Source organism: Solea senegalensis, linkage group LG8, assembly GCF_019176455.1.
Source record: "Solea senegalensis isolate Sse05_10M linkage group LG8, IFAPA_SoseM_1, whole genome shotgun sequence".
Taxonomy (NCBI): Eukaryota; Metazoa; Chordata; class Actinopteri; order Pleuronectiformes; family Soleidae; genus Solea; species Solea senegalensis.
In genome coordinates, this window is record NC_058028.1 from 25,096,879 (window position 1) to 25,115,383 (window position 18,505).

At 40.3% G+C, this 18,505-nt stretch overlaps 2 protein-coding genes across 9 annotated transcripts in view; both read left to right on the plus strand.

Annotated features, from left to right (window-relative positions):
- The window catches only part of usp2a (ubiquitin specific peptidase 2a), a 52,389-nt gene extending 40,330 nt beyond the window's left edge, over positions 1–12,059 (plus strand). For 6 of the 8 annotated variants that reach the window (XM_044032392.1, XM_044032391.1, XM_044032390.1 and 3 more), the window contains 11 exons: positions 3,597–3,647; positions 5,471–5,594; positions 5,807–5,918; positions 6,021–6,131; positions 7,105–7,169; positions 7,564–7,667; positions 8,057–8,137; positions 8,669–8,747; positions 9,484–9,588; positions 10,260–10,380; positions 10,808–12,059. In XM_044032392.1, coding sequence (XP_043888327.1) covers positions 3,597–3,647; positions 5,471–5,594; positions 5,807–5,918; positions 6,021–6,131; positions 7,105–7,169; positions 7,564–7,667; positions 8,057–8,137; positions 8,669–8,747; positions 9,484–9,588; positions 10,260–10,380; positions 10,808–10,892 — 1,038 coding nt within the window. In that variant the 3' untranslated portion in view covers positions 10,893–12,059. The remainder of the gene's footprint in view (positions 1–3,596; positions 3,648–5,470; positions 5,595–5,806; positions 5,919–6,020; positions 6,132–7,104; positions 7,170–7,563; positions 7,668–8,056; positions 8,138–8,668; positions 8,748–9,483; positions 9,589–10,259; positions 10,381–10,807) is intronic. The other 2 variants (XM_044032396.1, XM_044032398.1) reach the window with 1 other exon arrangement.
- A 1,879-nt stretch (positions 12,060–13,938) lies between these two features.
- On the plus strand, positions 13,939–18,243 carry LOC122773720 (TLC domain-containing protein 3A-like). Its single transcript, XM_044032602.1, has 5 exons — positions 13,939–14,123; positions 14,952–15,035; positions 15,684–15,903; positions 16,150–16,245; positions 17,221–18,243. Exons 1-5 carry the CDS (start codon positions 13,999–14,001, stop codon positions 17,515–17,517), a joined length of 822 nt encoding a protein of 273 aa, XP_043888537.1. The 5' UTR covers positions 13,939–13,998; the 3' UTR covers positions 17,518–18,243.
- Positions 18,244–18,505: the final 262 nt, after the last annotated feature.

Below are 18,505 nucleotides of genomic sequence, written 5' to 3' on the forward strand. Positions count from 1 at the left end.
AAATGTGTCTGCGCTTCTTTTAGAATGTTCCTCCTTTACTCATCCAAACAAGGTTCCGTGTAGAGCTCTGTTTCCATGGTGTCTTGTGATAACTTTTGGAATGATGAGATCACAGAGGACAACTCCCTTTGGTCAGTGAAGTCATCGAGTGCTCAGACTGTGGTCACTGTCTGTGTATGTCACTGTACGGCTTTACTGTCCATGCAGCCTTTCTAACTGCAGTGCTAGAATATGCAGAATATGTTGATTTGATGTCTATTTATAGTCAAATGTTGGAGTCTGAGTGTAGCACCACGTCTCGTGTTGGCTACAGTTGAATGCCCCTTTCCTCAATTAGGACTATAAAGTAATAGGTCAGTCTTTGTTGGGGAAGTTTATTTGTGTGATCTAATAAAAGTATTCATTATTCAATCATTAGACAGCCTTTTCTGACTGGATACTCAAGTTTGTAAATCACTCACTCTCCCACACCAAAGTCCTGAGAGAAAATCAGCGTTTGTAGTTTAGTTTTCTGTCTTGACTGGTAAGTTTGTGTCGTTCTGAATGAATGATTTCAAACACTGAAGTCACACAATAACCACTTTGAACTCACTGATTGAGGCAGTAGGTCGGGGATCAACAACTCCTGTGTGCCATGATATAAAATCACTGATTTTCTTTATGAACTTTGGTGCAGGTGAGTGACCGGATAACAAAGTGACACAAACGTTAAAGTTTACAATTAATAAAGGTTGTCTAAAAAGATAAAGCAGCATACATACTAAAGATACAGTACACATTATGAGATAATAGTAGATCTTACTAACTGAGCCCCATGTTTTCAGTGAGAGTAAACATCCACGCCTCACACTGACGATGTGTGTTATCACCTCGTACACCCACAATTCTCTCCCTTGAAAAACTAATTATAAAACCATCACGTTCTCTTTTACACGCTCTCGATTGTTGAATCCAGTGAGCGTCTAAATGGTTGCTGCTCTTGTGTGGTCTTTAATTGCATCAGGCCAATTTTCATGGTGGTCCGGAATACAAAGTTCGCTTCAGCACAGGTGAGGGCAACAGGGAGCTAACAGGGAGGGAAGAAGATAGATGTCAACTGCCGGTGAGATCAGGTGACAGATGTGACGCTGCTGGAGCTGCAGGAATACTCTCAGCCTAGAAAATACAAGCTCATGTTACCAGGTTGTTGGTTTCTCTAACTAGTGATCCTGTTTGGTCTTTTCTTCGCTTTCTTACTCAAAATTGTTGCACAATCTTTTTATTATTATTATTACTGTAATATGTCGGGTCACACGGTGGTGAAGTGGTTAGCACTCTCGCCTTGCAGCGAGAAGACCCGGGTTCGAGCCCCGGTTGGAACAAGGGCCTTTCTGCATGGAGTTTGCATGTTCTCCCCGTGTGTGCGTGGGTTCTCTCCGGGTACTCCGGCTTCCTCCCACAGTCCAAAAACATGCAATGTGGGGATTAGGTAGATTGGACACTCTAAATTGACCATAGGAGTGAGTGTGAGAGTGAATGGTTGTTTGTCACTAGCTGTGTGTGGCCCTGCGATGGACTGGCGAACTGTCCAGGGTGTACCCCGCCTTTCGCCCGATGTAGCTGAGATTGGCACGGCACCCCCCGCAACCCTCTGGTGGAGGATAAAGCGGTTAGATGATGACTGACTGTAATATGTCTTTATTTTATTGTTCCTCGTGTAAATGAGTGAGTGAGAAAATTGCGGTTGTCTGATCGGGCAATTATTGCAACACTGCCAAGAAATTGATGAACACACCGTGTCCTCTGACTGCGGTCTATGGGATGTTGTGGCATGACTTGCTTCTTAAAGCATAATTGTGTGCTGCCTCTGCTTCTTAGTCAAGGGCACGAGTGCGTTCCTTCTCCACCCCCACATTCTTTGTTATTCCTTCCTCTCGGCTACTCAATTATATAACCACTCTCCACTTATGTAATGAAATTCAAACATACCAAGTCATGACATAAGTTCTGCAAAGCACTTTGTACCATTTTTAAGACTTGGGGAAACATAATAATATGCAGTGCCATCTGTTGCATGGCACAGTGTCTCTTTCCTGCACGTAGACTGTCACAGTGAAGACGAGCCTCAAAGGTACGATGTTAGTCTAATGCCACTGATCAGTTCTCTGCCATCTGGGAGTGATTATCAAGAGACAAGCCCACTGTGAGATAACAAAAACAGGTTTCTCTCTGCAGATAGCACCGACACATCACATGCACATTCCACTGTAGTGTAACAAGGTCATCATGTTTAGCATATGTCTTCCTGAGGATGTCATTCATATACAAGCCCATCCTGAAAAACCTGTGCAGCGTCAGTTGTGATGTGCACCACAAGCCTGGGGTTGTTAGAGGACAGCTCCATACGAGGAAGGAGACAACAATGCAGCGTGTAACTATGGTAACTGAAGAGGGATAAAAATGTGCGACCACTGGTAATGTCACTTTATGAGAGACTGCAGACGCACAGCATTCTTTAGGGGAAAGTCTTTCAGATTCTTAAAGCTGTAGTGCGTAACTTCCAAATATGAACACACTGTGTGATTACACCTGTGAGCTCTACTCGACTCACTCTGTGTTTCTCACAATAGTCATGGTTAGATTTTGAGTCACCTAGCGACATTCCTGCGCTGCACACAGGAAGTGATGCCTTTTATGTTGAGACAGATGGAGGCAGCAGCAACATCGCACCGGTAAAGTGAGACAGCTACAGTTTCCTGTCCCCGCCCGCCCCTGCACTGATGCTGTTTACACACAAACGCTCCCTCAGTCATGTCTAGTAGTGTTGCTGCTTGTCAAAGCCAATTTTCAGGGAAAGTACACGGCAAATAAAAATTATACGAAGACCAAACAGGCAGAACAACAACAACAACAACAACAGACGGTACATGATTAAAGCTGTAAGCAGTGTTGTCAGGGCTGCATTCTGCTGGTTGATTTCTTCCTCATCTGCCTTTGATCTAGGTTGCCGTGGCTACTGTGGTAGAGACAGTTCACATGTGGTGACTCCATTAAAAATTAATGGGTAAAAAAGTTTAAAATATACTATGTACATATATATATATATATGTACATTAAAAGAAGTGGCAGAATTAAATGTTTCCAGTTTTTGAGTTTTGGGGAAAGTCTCATGAGTTTTCATGCATGTCCAGGTCCCCAAAAATGCACCTTTTTTTTATTAATTCATAAATGCACTTCCTGAGGAGTAACAGTGTTTAGACGCTAAATAGATGTTCCTTTCCTTTCATCTGAGCGTTGTGTCGGGGGTGGTTTAGAAAACCTGCTCCTGCAGAAGTAGTCAAAGGACTGAGAGAAAAATCATCACTATTTGGACTTTGATGTCACTGAGTTCAAATATTCTCTTCTCACTGATTCATTTAAGGTCACATGTTATTAACAGAAGTGATGTCGCACGGTTCCTTGTCTCGCAGAAGAGACAAACACTGCAGCGCATGATTCAAGGGCCTAGTACTGTATGTGAAATAACCCTTTTTTTGTGTGAGTGTTTGAATTCAAATGAACAAACACATGTGTTTGTGTTTTGAGTCCATTTTAAGATTGTGTTCTTTGTGTTGCAGAATTCAAAGAGTGCCCAGGGACTGGTGGGACTAAAGAACCTAGGAAACACTGTGAGTACTGCAGCTGTATGCATGTAATGTTATCAAAATGTTGAAATGCCTTTAAAACACAGGGAGGAAACAGATAAAGTCATGTTCAAAAAAACATTACACACCATAAACACAGCTTTCTGTGTTTTGGGATGGAGCTATGACCAAAGCCATTAAGGGAGTATGTGAGAAATTAGATTTGGATGAATCCATTCAAAACATTGACCAAAGTCAATGTGATTCACTTTGTAATAATCTGCTTTAAAACATGCTGAAATCACTTAACCTTACACTTTGTTAAGGAAAAACAAGAAACTGAATATGAAGTAAGGTCATTGTAAACAATTCTGTATATTGCAGAACAATCGTATAGAGATTCATCTCGATATCTGTCGAACTGTAGACGAACTAGACGTCTGTGAAAAGTTACGATTTCTCCATTCATTCACAAAATAGAGAACAAAGTGCATAAAGTCTATGTATTGAACACGGATGGAGCATCTCTTAATGTAGCTTTCTCTAAACTCCCTCTTCAGCCAGGTAACTTCCACCCAAGTTCACCCCTCATTCATTAGTGCAGCGCCACCTACAGGAGACATCAAGTAACAACGCCCAGCACGTGAAACTGGCAGGGACTGTTTACTTTAGAGCGCCTTCATTTAATAATTAAAATATCGATATTTGCCCTTCATGATTATAATGCAAATGAGTTAAGTGTGAGTGGTGTTTATCTTATTATTATTATTTTGTAAAAAAAACATTGTAAGCAGGAGCACACAATACATACAAACTTCTGCGTAGAATCAAACGTATTGTGACTTCTCTTTTCTTGCCAGGGTGAGCTCCCTAAATCCAACCAGTGTTAGACAGTGTGTGTGTGTGTGTGTGTGTGTGTGTGTGTGTGTGTGTGTGTGTGTGTGTGTGTGTGTGTGCATACACTCGCCCTAATCAGAGAGCTCTGAACTATGGACCTGTGAGGAACCCACTCACTGACTCTCTCAGATCTCTTTGAACTCACCAAAATGCATGTGTTTAGTGTGGACATGTGTTATGAGCAGAGTGCACACGTGATATTTCTCTCTTACATGTGGGTTCTTTCACTGGATGAAGTGATGAAGTCATTCCGTGTTTGTACAGCGACAAAATGTGTTGATTATTTGTAAATGTAACAAAAACAAATGTGTAGACTGGTGCTTGTTTCAGACGTATCGCTGACACATGATAACTCATGATTTCAAAGGTCTTTAGGCAAAAGGGACTTTAGAATCCCTACAAAGAACCGAACTAAGACCCTCCCCTCTAAGAAATGCATTAAACCAAACCACAGATTACACTAATAATAGACTTTAATATTTGCCTTTTGTGTGTTGTAGACAGAAGTGTTCAAACAGAAGCCAGGTCACTGACACACTAGCTTTTGTTTCCACTTAATTCATTTATTAAGTTTCTGCTGCTACCATTTAACTGTGGTTCATACATTCTATTCTATTCTATTCTATTCTATTCTATTCTATTCTATTCTATTCTTCTTGTTTCTGTCTACTAAGCTCAGATTCCTATAACTTTGTATCCTGACATAGAGACTAAATACTGACAAGGAAGCAAATCAACTGTAAAGTCCATAATATTGAACTATTCCTTTCCTTTATTGCTTTATTAATAAATTGAGCTACAGCAAAGAGAGTCTGTAAACAATTATGAGTACAAGCAGGTCTGGTGTGTAACACGATATCAAATAATGCACAGTGAGTATAACTGTGCCTTAAAGACGTGTTCAATCTAATCCTGTCTTTTCCTGCAGAGATTGATGTGTAATTATCACTGATGTTGTTTTTGTTGTTCAGTGTTTCATGAACAGTATCCTGCAGTGTCTCAGCAACACTCACAACCTGCGAGACTACTGCCTGCACAACTCTCACCGCAGAGACCTTAACAACAACAGCCGCACCAACACAGCCCTCATGGAAGGTGAGAGACACTGGCCCCTAGAGTCCAAACAGCTGCTACCCTCACTCCCTCTCTATCACTGGATTACATTTGCACATGAAAACAGTCAGCAGAGGGAGTGAGACATAGAAATGTGCAGAATCAGACTCAAAAGAGTCAAGTGAAGGTGCACTCCTCATCTCAGCGACAGTGTCCTCTCAGCGAGTTACTCATGCTTGTTTTTCTGCTAACAGAATTTGCCAAGCTGATACAGACCATGTGGACGTCGTCCAGCAGTGAGGCGGTCAGCCCGTCTGAGTTCAAAACGCAGATCCAGAGATACGCTCCCAGATTTGTGGGATACAAGTAGGTTTTTGTCACTCTTGATGAAGTGTTGCACGTGCTGGGACATTGGTGAACATTGGTGAGACTGAATGATTGTTTTTCCTGTGTCTGCGTATCCTGCAGCCAACAGGACGCTCAGGAGTTCCTGCGCTTCCTCCTGGATGGCCTGCACAACGAAGTCAACAGGGTCACTGTCAGGCCCAGAGGCAGTGTGGAGGACTTTGACCACTTACCGTGAGTAATCTGCCTGACTGACTGTGTGTTAACCTCATGAATACAATGTAAATAAATAGTGGACATAATCTCTGGGACTGGAAAGTAAACCAATGTGGAAGTGCCTGAAACTTGTATTATCTTGATTGGACATCAGGGGGCGACTCGTTCAGAAATAGGTCTAGTTTGTATGTAAGACCAAAAAAGCTTACCTTTCATTTCATTATAGAGTTACTTGGAACATGTGTAAACCATAAGAAGTATTGGTTTGGTTAAATGGAAGTCCATGAGAAAATCAGCCAAACTTCTTCTCAGTCAGACAAAATGCTATAGAAATAAAATGGACTTACTTATCTTACCACTTATCTTATCTTATAAGTGTGTGGATGGGCTTTTTATTCTATTCTATTATTTATATAGGAGTAAGTAATAATATACATTCAAAGAGTGCTGCTGTCACCATGTGAGAATAGATAATATAGATCTTTATAGTATTGTTCACTTTTTATAATCAAACAAATAATCAGATATTCATACTCATGCCTCTCCCAGATTAGGTCTGCTTGTTAGTTTTATTCTTGGACTGAGACAAAGTCAACATGAATCATTACGTCTTCATCATTAAGCTTTAATTTAAAGCTGCGTGAGACACTTTCAGCCCCTGTGTTGAGTTGTTGCGTCTCTGGGGTCCAGATCAGCTTAATGCTCCAAATCTTCTTGGATCTAACAGCAGCTTGTTAAAGGGTCACGGTTAATCTGTGACAAATTTCCGCTTTGTCCTCAAAACAGGTCGTCTCTGTCTAAATGCTACAAAAAAAACAGACAAAATATTATTTTCCAGCTTGTAAATGTGTGTCAGGGTCAAACTGTAATAGCAGATTCTCTCAGAGCCATAATAAAGCCTGAACGTGTGTCTGTCTTCATCTTGGTTGTAGCTCTGTCGTGTGTTTGTCAGTAGAATGTAAACAGAGTTTCATCTGTCCTCTGTGTTCAGGGATGAAGAGAAAGGGAAGAAGATGTGGAGTAAATACCTGGAGAGAGAAGACAGTAAGATAGTCGGTGAGTAAAGTGGCCCCTAGAAATGGCCCCTGGGACTGCAATGACCTTCAGATTAGACTCAAACTTGAGGCTGTTTTTCCTCGGAATGACTTTAAATGCAGTTAGCGAGAGTTGCAGCTAGCTGCGGCAATGAACTGATGAATGGATGATGATTTATTCTTTTACTATAGTGCACTTTAACTGTGATTGTTTAAGTACAGGTCTCACTTACACGTACAATAGATTTTAATATCAGTGGGACTTTCTACTAGAATAAAGATTTGAATTGAACAAGCTTGTTTGTTTGTTTTACTGAGACCAAATGATGTAGAGAACAATATAGAATGTCTTCATGTTCTCTGTTGCTGTATGTGTCACTTCAGTGTATTTCATGTCATGTTTGCTGCTCCCTCAGATCTGTTTGTAGGACAGCTGAAGAGCTCTCTGACCTGTAGCCACTGTGGGTTCTGCTCCACTGTCTTCGACCCATTCTGGGATCTCTCTCTACCTATTGCCAAGGTTAGCAACGACACACACACACACACACACACACACACACACACACACAATGGCACAGTATTCTTAGTATTCTTTGGCCCCTTACCCTTATCTTAACCTTAACCATCACAACTAAATACATAATCCTAAAACCAAGTCTTGATCTTGATCAAGAAGTCCTTTAAAGTTGTGTGAATGAGCCAAAATGTCCTCACAAAGATAGGTCAGTACACGTACACACACACACACAGAAGTAACAAGGGCATGTTGGTCACCTTTACATAACATGTTTCAGAAGGTGGTGCAGAGGTGACTCTGTGTGGTTTCTAACACAAGCTTCCTGATCTCCCCTCTGTGTGTGTGTGTGTGTGTGTGCATGCTAATGTGACTGCATATGTGTTTGTGTTCAGAAGGGCTATGGTGAAGTGAGTCTGATGGACTGCATGCGCCTCTTCACCAAAGAAGACGTCCTCGATGGGGACGAGAAACCGGTAAGTGTCAAGTCCGACAACTCGTAGGACCACTGACTCACCGTAAAGCCCTTTGCACGTTGGTCTTTTTTTATTATTAATAAGAAAAATCATTATCATTAGATGTTGACTCTTATTTTCCCGTGATGTATTTAGTTTTTGGTCATTATTTATTTGCTTAATCGTGTTAAAGTGAACCGTGAGGATGTGGTGAAATTCCTCTTCAAATGATTTACAGTTTGGTCCCATTAGTTTTCAGTAGCATTGTTGTGCAAGGGCTTTTAGGGTGAACACAAAGTTCCATGTTACATTAGACCACGAGTAGCAACAGCAGGCTACTACACACATGGGGCTAATGCTAGTGAATCAGAGATATTGTGAATCAGAGATATTGTATTTTTGCCCTCCATCACTGTCGGCTTAATTGATTGTAACTGATTACTAAATGAATACTATATACATATATATATGTAAATGTATGTTTAGTGTCATAGGACCTTGTGAAAAGTGACTGAACATCTGTGTCTGTGTCTGTGTGTGCTTCCTCCACAGACATGCTACAGGTGTAAAACTCGCAGGAGATGCACCAAGAAGTTCACAATACAGAAGTTTCCCAAGATCTTAGTGCTGCGTATCCTTTCTTCTGCTCATCGGTGTCTGACACTCACGTGTCATACGAGGCATTCACTGCTCACATTACATGCTGTTATGATATACAATATAAGTACGATATAATGTGACATTACATAGTTTAGAGTGTGGTTTGCAAACCGTTTGTAGAAATGTCACCTCGCATAAACAGCCATATAGAGTATATACAGTGAATAAATGATAGAATAGAATAGAATAGAATGCCTTTATTGTCATTGCATTAAAAGTACAACGAAATTGGAGCGCTGCTCCAGTAAAGTAAATAATAAAACAATAAATGATTCACTAAGTGTTAGTGCAGGGGCTCTTCAGTGCTGCTGCTGCTCCATTTCCAGATGAAAACAAGCATTTAAATCCCACCAGAAGGTTAGAAACCACCGCTGCCACCACTGTAACCTGAGCGCTTCTGAGCGGCTATACTGTGCAGCTAAGAAAAAAAAAACACCCTGGCCTTCAAAATAAGAGCACTTCCCCTGTATAGACCTTTAGCACTTGTGTCATCATTTTCAAAGATCTCCATTTCTGCTCATCCAGATGTTAAAATCTTAAATGGAGGCAGCAGCAATTACTATCTTTAAAATAATGAAAATAAAGTGCGGATGTGGAGCGTGTGCTCACACAGTGAATGAAGATTCCAGCCAGTTGTCTTGTGTATTCATGCATTTATGTGAGGAAAGCTGTTGGGCATCTGCTCCTTGACTCCCCCTACTGTTCAGACCTGAAACGCTTCTCTGAGGCACGAAGAACCAGCAAACTCTCCACGTTTGTTAATTTCCCCATGAAGGATCTTGACCTGCGGGAGTTTGCCTCTGAAAACAGCAGTGAGTCAACACACACACACACACACACTCACACTAACAGAGCTCATTGAGAGTTTCATTGGCACAGTTCATTTTTTCACCCACAGCCTTTAAAACCAGTCATTGCTTTTACTGATGAGCATCTATGACCCTGTTTTAATGGTGCATGTATATAACAATTATGTTCAGCAGCGTCAAAGCTGTTCATGCCCGTTAACAAGAGTTAAGAAAGTGTAGCAGATGTTTGTCGTTTTTAAATTGTTATATAGATATTAGTATTTATCAGTGTGTTAAATGACACATACGATGTGACATCTATCTCTTGGTTTATCCATTCAACATCATATTAAATGTTACAGAAATGGCTGCAAAGACTTTGTCATCTTTAAAAAGTTAAGGAAACACTGTTTTAGGGGCCGTTCACATGATGAGACGTGCATCACACCTAGATGAAAAATAATATAAATAAGCACTGGAACCTCCATAATCCAGATTAATCTTAAACACACACCGGGCAGTGAATTTGGGACGAGGGTAAAGCAGTGCTGATAATCCACTGTCTTTGTGTAGACTTTCTTTTCTTAGTTAATTCAGCGAGGCTGCCCGTGTCAGATCAGAGCGTCTGTGCTGTCGCCGTAAAACAACCAGTATCTCTGAATCTGAATGGTGTTTGTGTGTCTCTGCTGTTGCAGTAAACGCCGTGTACAACCTGTATGCAGTGTCTAACCACTCAGGCACCACCATGGGCGGTCACTACACAGCTTACTGTCGCAACCCCAGCTCGGGAGAATGGTACACCTTTAATGACTCCAGGTATGTGTGAGCGCTTGATTCATATTCCATAATAATGGAGACAGTCATTGTTATTGTGTTGTTTCCAAGTGCAGTGTGTTATAAAAACATGAAATGACTTCCATTATCCTCAGTGCCAGCTGTTCATGCAAATTCAACAAACACATTGTTATGTAATGCACTTTTTATATGATCTCTCAATGATTTGAGTATTATTATTGACAAATGCAGGAGATTAATCATTGATTCTGAATCCTTTCGTGTCTGTAAGTTGACCACATTATCACTGAGGCTCATGAGAAGAAGTAAAAAACAGAAACAGATTCATCAGTGATCGATCTGTCTGTCTGTCTGTCTGTGTTTAATTGAACTTGCTTTGTACATTGCATGTGTTATTTTACAGTATATCCATTCATTTTGTATTTAAACTCTCTCTGTCTCTTGTCAGAGTAACGCCAATGTCCTCCAGCCAAGTGCGCAGCAGTGACGCCTACGTCTTGTTCTATGAGCTGGCTTCCTCCTCGCGGATGTGAAGAAGAAGTGAAGCCTCCTGGAGGACGGCGAGTCTCAGCACCACTCGGACTGATGGACAAACGTATGGATGGACGGGTGGAAAAACAAAAGTGTTGGTGGAGCCAGGCCGATTTTGGACTTGTATTTGGACATATCACACACTTATACAGTATACACACACACACATGAAGACACACACTACTTTTTCACTACAGACAGAGCCAGAGGAGTGCAGCTCTCTGTCTCTCTGTCTCTCTCTGTCTCTCTCTGTCTTTACTCTTGTGTTTTGCCGGCTCTGAGTGGAGGTGTGTGTTTAAACTGTGTGTGTGTGTGTGTGTGTGTGTAAGGGTGCGAGGCTGACACGGGGCAATAATCCCACTCAAGCACCGAGCAGATGGTGTCTCTGTCTCCATCTCAGAAGTCCCTCTCTATGCAGTGCAAACCAAACTCTCCTGACCGCGCCTTTGCTTCTCCTTCTTTCTTTCCTTTGTCTTTAAGTCTTGATCTTCTCGTTTGCCTCCAACCATTAACACTGACTCTTTTTTTCTGCTTTGACTTGATGACGGTTTTGTGGGGGGACGGGGGGTTATTAGGCCAGCACACAGAGAATCACGACATCATCACCACTTTGGACTGTGAATAAACGTGTGCATAGAGGAGCTCACAGCTGCTTGGTTTTCTCCACTCTCCACTGCACAACAACACTCCCATGTCTCTGCTTGCATCTTCTCCACTCTCTTTCTCCGTCAGTGGTCGGGAGGCGAGTGGCACCGTGAGCGTGACATGCCTCAGAGGACGACCCTTGACCTTGTGCTTTATTTGAATGTGTTTCTCCCACGTGTGGCTGCTACTGACGTTTTTTTTTTTTGTTTGTTTTTTTTTAAAAAGTGCTGTGAATGGATGAGTGGACAGTCCAGCGCCGCGTCGTGCCGCGCTGCTAACGGCTAATGAGATAGACGACAAATAACGGTTACAACCCTCGCTGTCAGTATGAGGTCTTTTCTTCCTCTCTTGTTTCATGCCATTGAACAACATGGAAAGAATGTTTTAAAGAAGAAGATAAAAAAAAATAAACACTATATCTGTATATTTTTATATTCTGATGCAATATAGAGAATGTACTATTATTCAATGGTGCTGAAAATGACCCGTAACTGTTTTCAGTTGGTTTATTTACCAGGTTTCAAGAGAGAAAAAAAAGTTATTATTTATGCTTACAGGTGATAATGTGATGAGTCACACTTTGTAACAGTGGCAGTCGAACACATGAGCATACATATATACATATACAAGTATATGTATAATTATGTATGCTCATGTATATATATTAAAATTAAGTCAACAAAACTTCCAGTCTTTGCAGTCTTTGTCCTTTTTTTGGCTTCACAGAGTCAGCACTGTGGTGTTGACTTGCAGCAGCGCCTAGTGGACAGGCGAGGAGTAGCAGGTGTGCCATGTTTTTTGTTTTTGTTTTTTTTAATAACAGACATTTTGATATAATGGGAATCCAATGTCTGTTATACTCCATCCACTGTCAAATGAGTTCACACAATGTTGATTACAGCAGCAATAATCACAGAGGTAAATATGATTTGTACCAGATTATAGCTCTGGATAGAGCTCATTCCCATACGCAGTCTCTGAGTCAAGACAGTTGGAGGAAACAGCAACATTGAGCTAGTAAAGCAAGACTGTTGGATTATGACTGAAAACACAAAGAAATTTATTTTACTGCTAAAGAAAAACCTGGTTGTGCAGCAGTTTGATGCAGTAAACACTTCCTGCCTCCCACAGAGCCTGTTGTCAGATACAAATAATTTGACCTCATTTCTGTTCACAAAGACCAAACAGAAACAGAATAATAACACCAACAACAAAGGTCCGGCATACTGCAGCTTTAGGTCTAAAGCTTCTCAGGGCCTTTACTGCAAGTAACACAATTTGATCTGCCTTTTGTTTTGAGACTGAACTGAAATCACGCTTTCGTAATACAATGAATTTTCTGCCCTGACAGTTCACAAATCTCTCTTATCAGCTGAACACACATGCTTTTTTTCTTCTTTTTTGATGGATGGCTCAGTAATCACCACAGAAGTGCAGTGGTCTGTCCTACATCGTACTGCTCTATTATCCCAGCATGGCCTATTTCTGTGGTCAGACCTCTGTGGCCCCCACAGCCTCACGATTTGTTGCCATGAAAAGGTCCAGCAGGCTGGAAGAGGTCGTCATCACTCTGGAGGCTCCTAACATCGCTATGAAGGATCCATTCAGTCATAACAAAGCCCTTGAATAAAGAGTCAGACATCTACCACTAAAAAAAATGTTTAGAACCATTTTAAAACAAAATATACAGCAATACATCATATCACACTGATCTACTGAGTCACTACATATACCAGGAGGCAGTGATTCATCACTTCTTGGCATTTTTCAAAACCAGGCATTTGGAGTGAGTTGCAGAAGATTAGGCTTACTTACTTTTTCAGTTTAAAACATCTTAAATAATAAAAAATAATACATGTACAATATATGTATAACTTGCAGTGTTATCATTCTTGACTTTGCAGCAGGAATGATTACATTACATTTCATTACATTACATGTAATTTGACGCTTTTATCCAAAGTGACTTACAATGGCACAATAGAGTGTGTGGAGAGAAAAAACATTTTAACATACTAAATAAATCTAGTTATCTAAATAATGTTGATAAGGTTTTTTTTGTTGAATTTTGGAGTTGAAGATTAATTTAGTGCACATTTTCACATCAGTTTTAAGTCATTAAACTGGTTTACTTAGTGCTTCACTTTGAATATGAAAGTGCAAATCAAGGCCTACTAAACGAGGCCAATTCAGTTTAGGGCCCCATAAAGGATTGGACCGGCACTGGAGAGACAACCTACACACGAATAAAAAACCGTGACGTCATTTCAATGTCACAGTGGAAATGTGAAGTGTTTATATTGACGAGAAAAACAACATAATTACACATATATCTGTAACAGCTGAGTGGTGATGGGTGGAGCGGCTGCACCTGAGTGACGTCATCGCTCATTACTGCGCAGACGCAGTAGCCAGCAGCAGCCGGAGGCGGCAGAAAGCGAAAGGAAGAGTTGAGTGGGAGTAATGTGGACGGTGTGGTTAGTGTGTGGTGCTGTGCTGTTCCCAGGACTTTTCTACACTTTCAGGAAACTACTGAAATCACGTGTGACGCACTGGAGCGATGGCGACGTGGTTTCTGTCAGCGAGAGGTCAGCAGTTCCGCTTCAGCTTCACCAAACTGAGTTTTCACGCTACAGTCTGTTTTACAATTAAAGTGCAAACATTTCTTAACTCTTTCGAGTTCTTAGAAAGAGTTGGTTAATTCGGCGCTGATACAAACGGTCAAGGGGTCCTTCGTTGTCTTGTCACGTGATATGTTGCTCTAATGACGATACGGAAAGCGGCATGTACAACTGTTGACATCACATGTCATTTATCCAAAGCGATGGATTTTTACTCAGTTGTTGTGTAAAATATCAACGGAAAGCGCCACATAGGACCTTAAAATAACTAATAACTAATAGTTATGTTAATCCTGTTTGTACGGAGCCCCGGACATGACATAGTAAAGAAATAAAATAAATTGTGCCCACGAAATAGCTATAAGTGCGTGCACACAAAATACTATGGTCACGAAGTATTTATAATGTGCGAACGAAATAGTAATTAATAATATTATCTATATTATTAATATATTATAATAGTAATAAAATAACTCTGTCATGCTAACTCTGTCTATGGTATCCACCTTAGAGGAGGTGCGCTCGATTTGCTCACCCAACTGTCCAGGGACGATGATTTATTAATTACTATTTCGTTCGCACATTATAAATACTTCGTGACCACCAAATAGTATTTTGTGTGCACGCACTTATAGCTATTTTGTGGGCACAATGATTTATTATTATTGTTTTTACCACGTCATGTCCAGGGCTCTGTATGTTTGTAAAGACGCCATGTATATGTATATGTACAAAGGAGTTTTGTGTTTTTATGTATAAACAGTGTGTTTGTTCTCGTTTGTGTCTCCATGACAGGCTGGTTTCTGCCTGTCACGCTTCTTTGGCTACAGCTGCAGGAGTTACAGTGGTGACGTCATGTAGTGACGTCATGACGGACAGGTAGGACACGGAGTCTAATTGTATGTATTAAATACAAATTGCTACCTTTTGTATATGATATTATATAAAACAAGGAACAACTGAATTTAGCTGCTTTACAACAGTCTGCGTAAGTCTGTGATATCTTAATAATATGTTTTATGTAATATCTGAGTTTGACAGCCTTTTCCATCAGGAAACTCTCACTCTTCTGCACCAAGGTCCATAGAGAAAATCTGTGATTGCTGATCCACTGCTGCCCCTGAGTTCAGATGTGTTCTTTTGTTCCTCCAGACTTACTGGAGTTGCACAAACTAATCAAACAAGGCAGCAGTAGAGCAGCTGTGTCTTTGTGAATGTAAAACGCTAATATTCTTTGTGAACGTTGGTTCAGGAGAGTGAGTGAGTGGTTTGCTGCCTTAAGTTATCATAATATTCCTATGATATTGTAGAGCGAGGCAGATGTAGCATTCGTTAGGTGAGCCTTTTGTTAGGTGGTTAAAATCAGGCGTTCCCTGTGTCAAGCACAGCCCAGTTTGTACTGACAATTATGTCGGCGACTCGTACAACCACACAACAAAAACTATCATGTTTTGTATAAGGATTTAGGAGATGAGCGATAAATAAAAACGATACAATTCAGTATGAATGCTTTGTGTCTCTCTCTAGTCACTGGCTGGTCAATGGCTTTGTTGTGTTTGGAGCTCCATACATGGCCTATGACATCTATGCCATGTATCTGACCCACTTCTATACCCAGAGGCTCAGACATGATGACGGTGCACACAGAAGTCACTCTCTGCAGACAGTCAGAAGTTTCCTGCTCAAAGACTGGATGCTGGTCCTGCACCACCTGACTCTGCTCACTGTGTTCCTGCCCATCGTTCTGGTAAAAACGGATCACTGTGGACAACAAACCTGTTTTTATATCTTAGTGAGGACACATCATAGACATAATGCATTCCTTAGCCCCTTCCCCTAACTTTAACCATCACACCTACTGTAAGTGCCTAACCTTAAAACCTGGTCTTAACTCTGAAAAAGCCCAGACAGAATGTCCTCACAAAGATAGGTTTGTACAGACTGACACACACACACACACACACACACTGTGGTAACTCTTGTCTATTGACAGTTCTTCAGAAGAGGGCTGGGCGACTTCTTCATCGGCTGCTTGTTGACCACAGAGTTCAGCACTCCTTTCATCTCTTTAGGAAGAATCCTTATCCAGGTAAACCTGATCATCATTATTGTACAATATTGTACTTGTTTGAACCACTTAACACAGTATCATCTTAATAAGGAAGACATTTAAATGAAAGACATTAAAATATGTCTAATAAAACTGTCTTCAGAAGAGGTCGACTGAAAACAGGTTTTTCTGAGATAGAACATTAAAGAATATAAGAATGGGGTCTCAAACTCAAATGACCTGGGGGAGTAAGGGTGGCTTAAAATGATATAACCACATGCTATCATGATACTGCAACAACGTTTTTATTGTTTTATGGCTTTTTAATTGATTTTACTCCTTTCAAGTATTTGATTGCCTTGTGTGTGAGTTTGAATGTCTTTGATCTATTATTCTCTACAGCACTTTGGCCCACTGTGCTTGCTGTACAGATAATACAGTTGGATTGGATCGTAGAATTTCTAAATAAGTTTTAATATTTAGTTCACAATAATAAAAAACATTTACGATGCAAAATTAATCTATTAATTAAAGAAAAACAACTCACTATAACCACAAGTTTGAGACCACTGAATTAGCAGCTATTGCGATTCGCTAATTGCCTTATTTCAAATAACTATTGAAAACCTTTAATTGCTCGGCCCTAATTTGAATGCAAAATGTAAGTACGTGAACATGAAGTTATGAAACTGTATGTAAAATATTAATAATACTTTTTAATGGGCAAAGAACATGGAGCAATCTGAAATATCAATTCTTTTTTTTTATTTCATTGTTTTTTTTGATTATTGTATTGCGGCACATTGAGATAGATTTGAATAGAAAACAATCCTTTGATCTGCTCTACAATTAACTGGACTGGACTCGACAAGTGTGTGGACTGTGGGAGGAAGCTGAAGTATTTGGGATTTGAACCACAGACTGTCTTCCTGCGAGGCAGCAGTGTTATAACCACTCCAGTGCTGCTTGCTCAGAGCCCCTCTGTTGACCTTTTATTTGTGCCCTGACCTCCAGCTGGACCTGGACAACTCCTTGCTGCACAGAATCAATGGCGTCATCGTCCTTCTGAGCTTCTTCACATGTCGGATCTTGGTTTTTCCCTTCATGTACTGGATGTACGCTCGACAGTTTGGGATTCCTCTGCACAGAGTGGCCTTCACTTTGCCACTGCACTGCAACGTGGGTAATCTGGTGATCCTGGCTCCACAGGTTTACTGGTTCATTCTGCTGCTAAAGAAAGCCAAGAGGCTCTACCAGAGACAGAAGAGGGGGACAAGAGACGGAGACAGAGATGGGAAGAAGACAACCTGAAGGGTTCACCTGGTTCCAAGCATAACCAAGTGGGACATTTTGAGAATTAAGTCATAAATCAAGAGGAAATGATCAAATACTTGTGGATGGTTCTGTGTGGTGTTTAATCTGTGTCCTGTCAACTGCAAATACACATTTCCACTTGAGAGACAATGAAGATCTGAAGTGGGACATTTAAGAATATTAAAGGTCATATTTTAGAGGAAAAAAAATCATTTTGATTTGTTATATACTTGAAATATTTATATAGTCAACTGTGGTTGTAACATTACTTGTTTCATAATCATCATGTTGCAGTGGCTTTTTTCCCCCTTCAAAATCTTACCTTTTAAAAGAATATTATAGCTTTTTAAAATTAATTTTTTGACTTTTTTCTCTCATAATGTCCTTTTTCCCCCATACAGGGAAGTCTCTGCAGTTGCACTACACCCTGAATGTGAATTTCTGGCATTAATGTTTTAGCCTTTATTTCCTCTGAAGTGTCAGTAGTTACTATGTAATAAGCTCTGATGCAGTAAAATACACTTAATGCTTCACTGTATTTCAGATATAATGCACTAACTCATATTTCATTAATAAAGCCATTAGCCATGTTATTTGCCTTTAAACAGTTAGACTGTTACAAAGCAGAATAGTCATTTTCAGATTTTGTTTGATCTGAAATGTTACATTAATTTAGAGATTGTGTCAATTTGAAGAGATTAGAGATTAAACGCTTAAAAAGAAGCACTATGACTCTCATTTGCTGTTTTTTGTTTTTTTCACATCAGGGCTGCGTACATGCAGCTGCTGATTGATTTATCAATTATACCAAACAAATTAATCAGGACAACTGGTTATAATTTGGTAGAGACTAAGACTTTAAAACACACCTTATGAAAGTGTATTATTTATAGAAACTACATTCACATATTATACAAGGTTCATAAACACCAGAGAAAGGATAAAGTCTGTATCAGTACCAGGAAATTGTAACACTAAACACTTT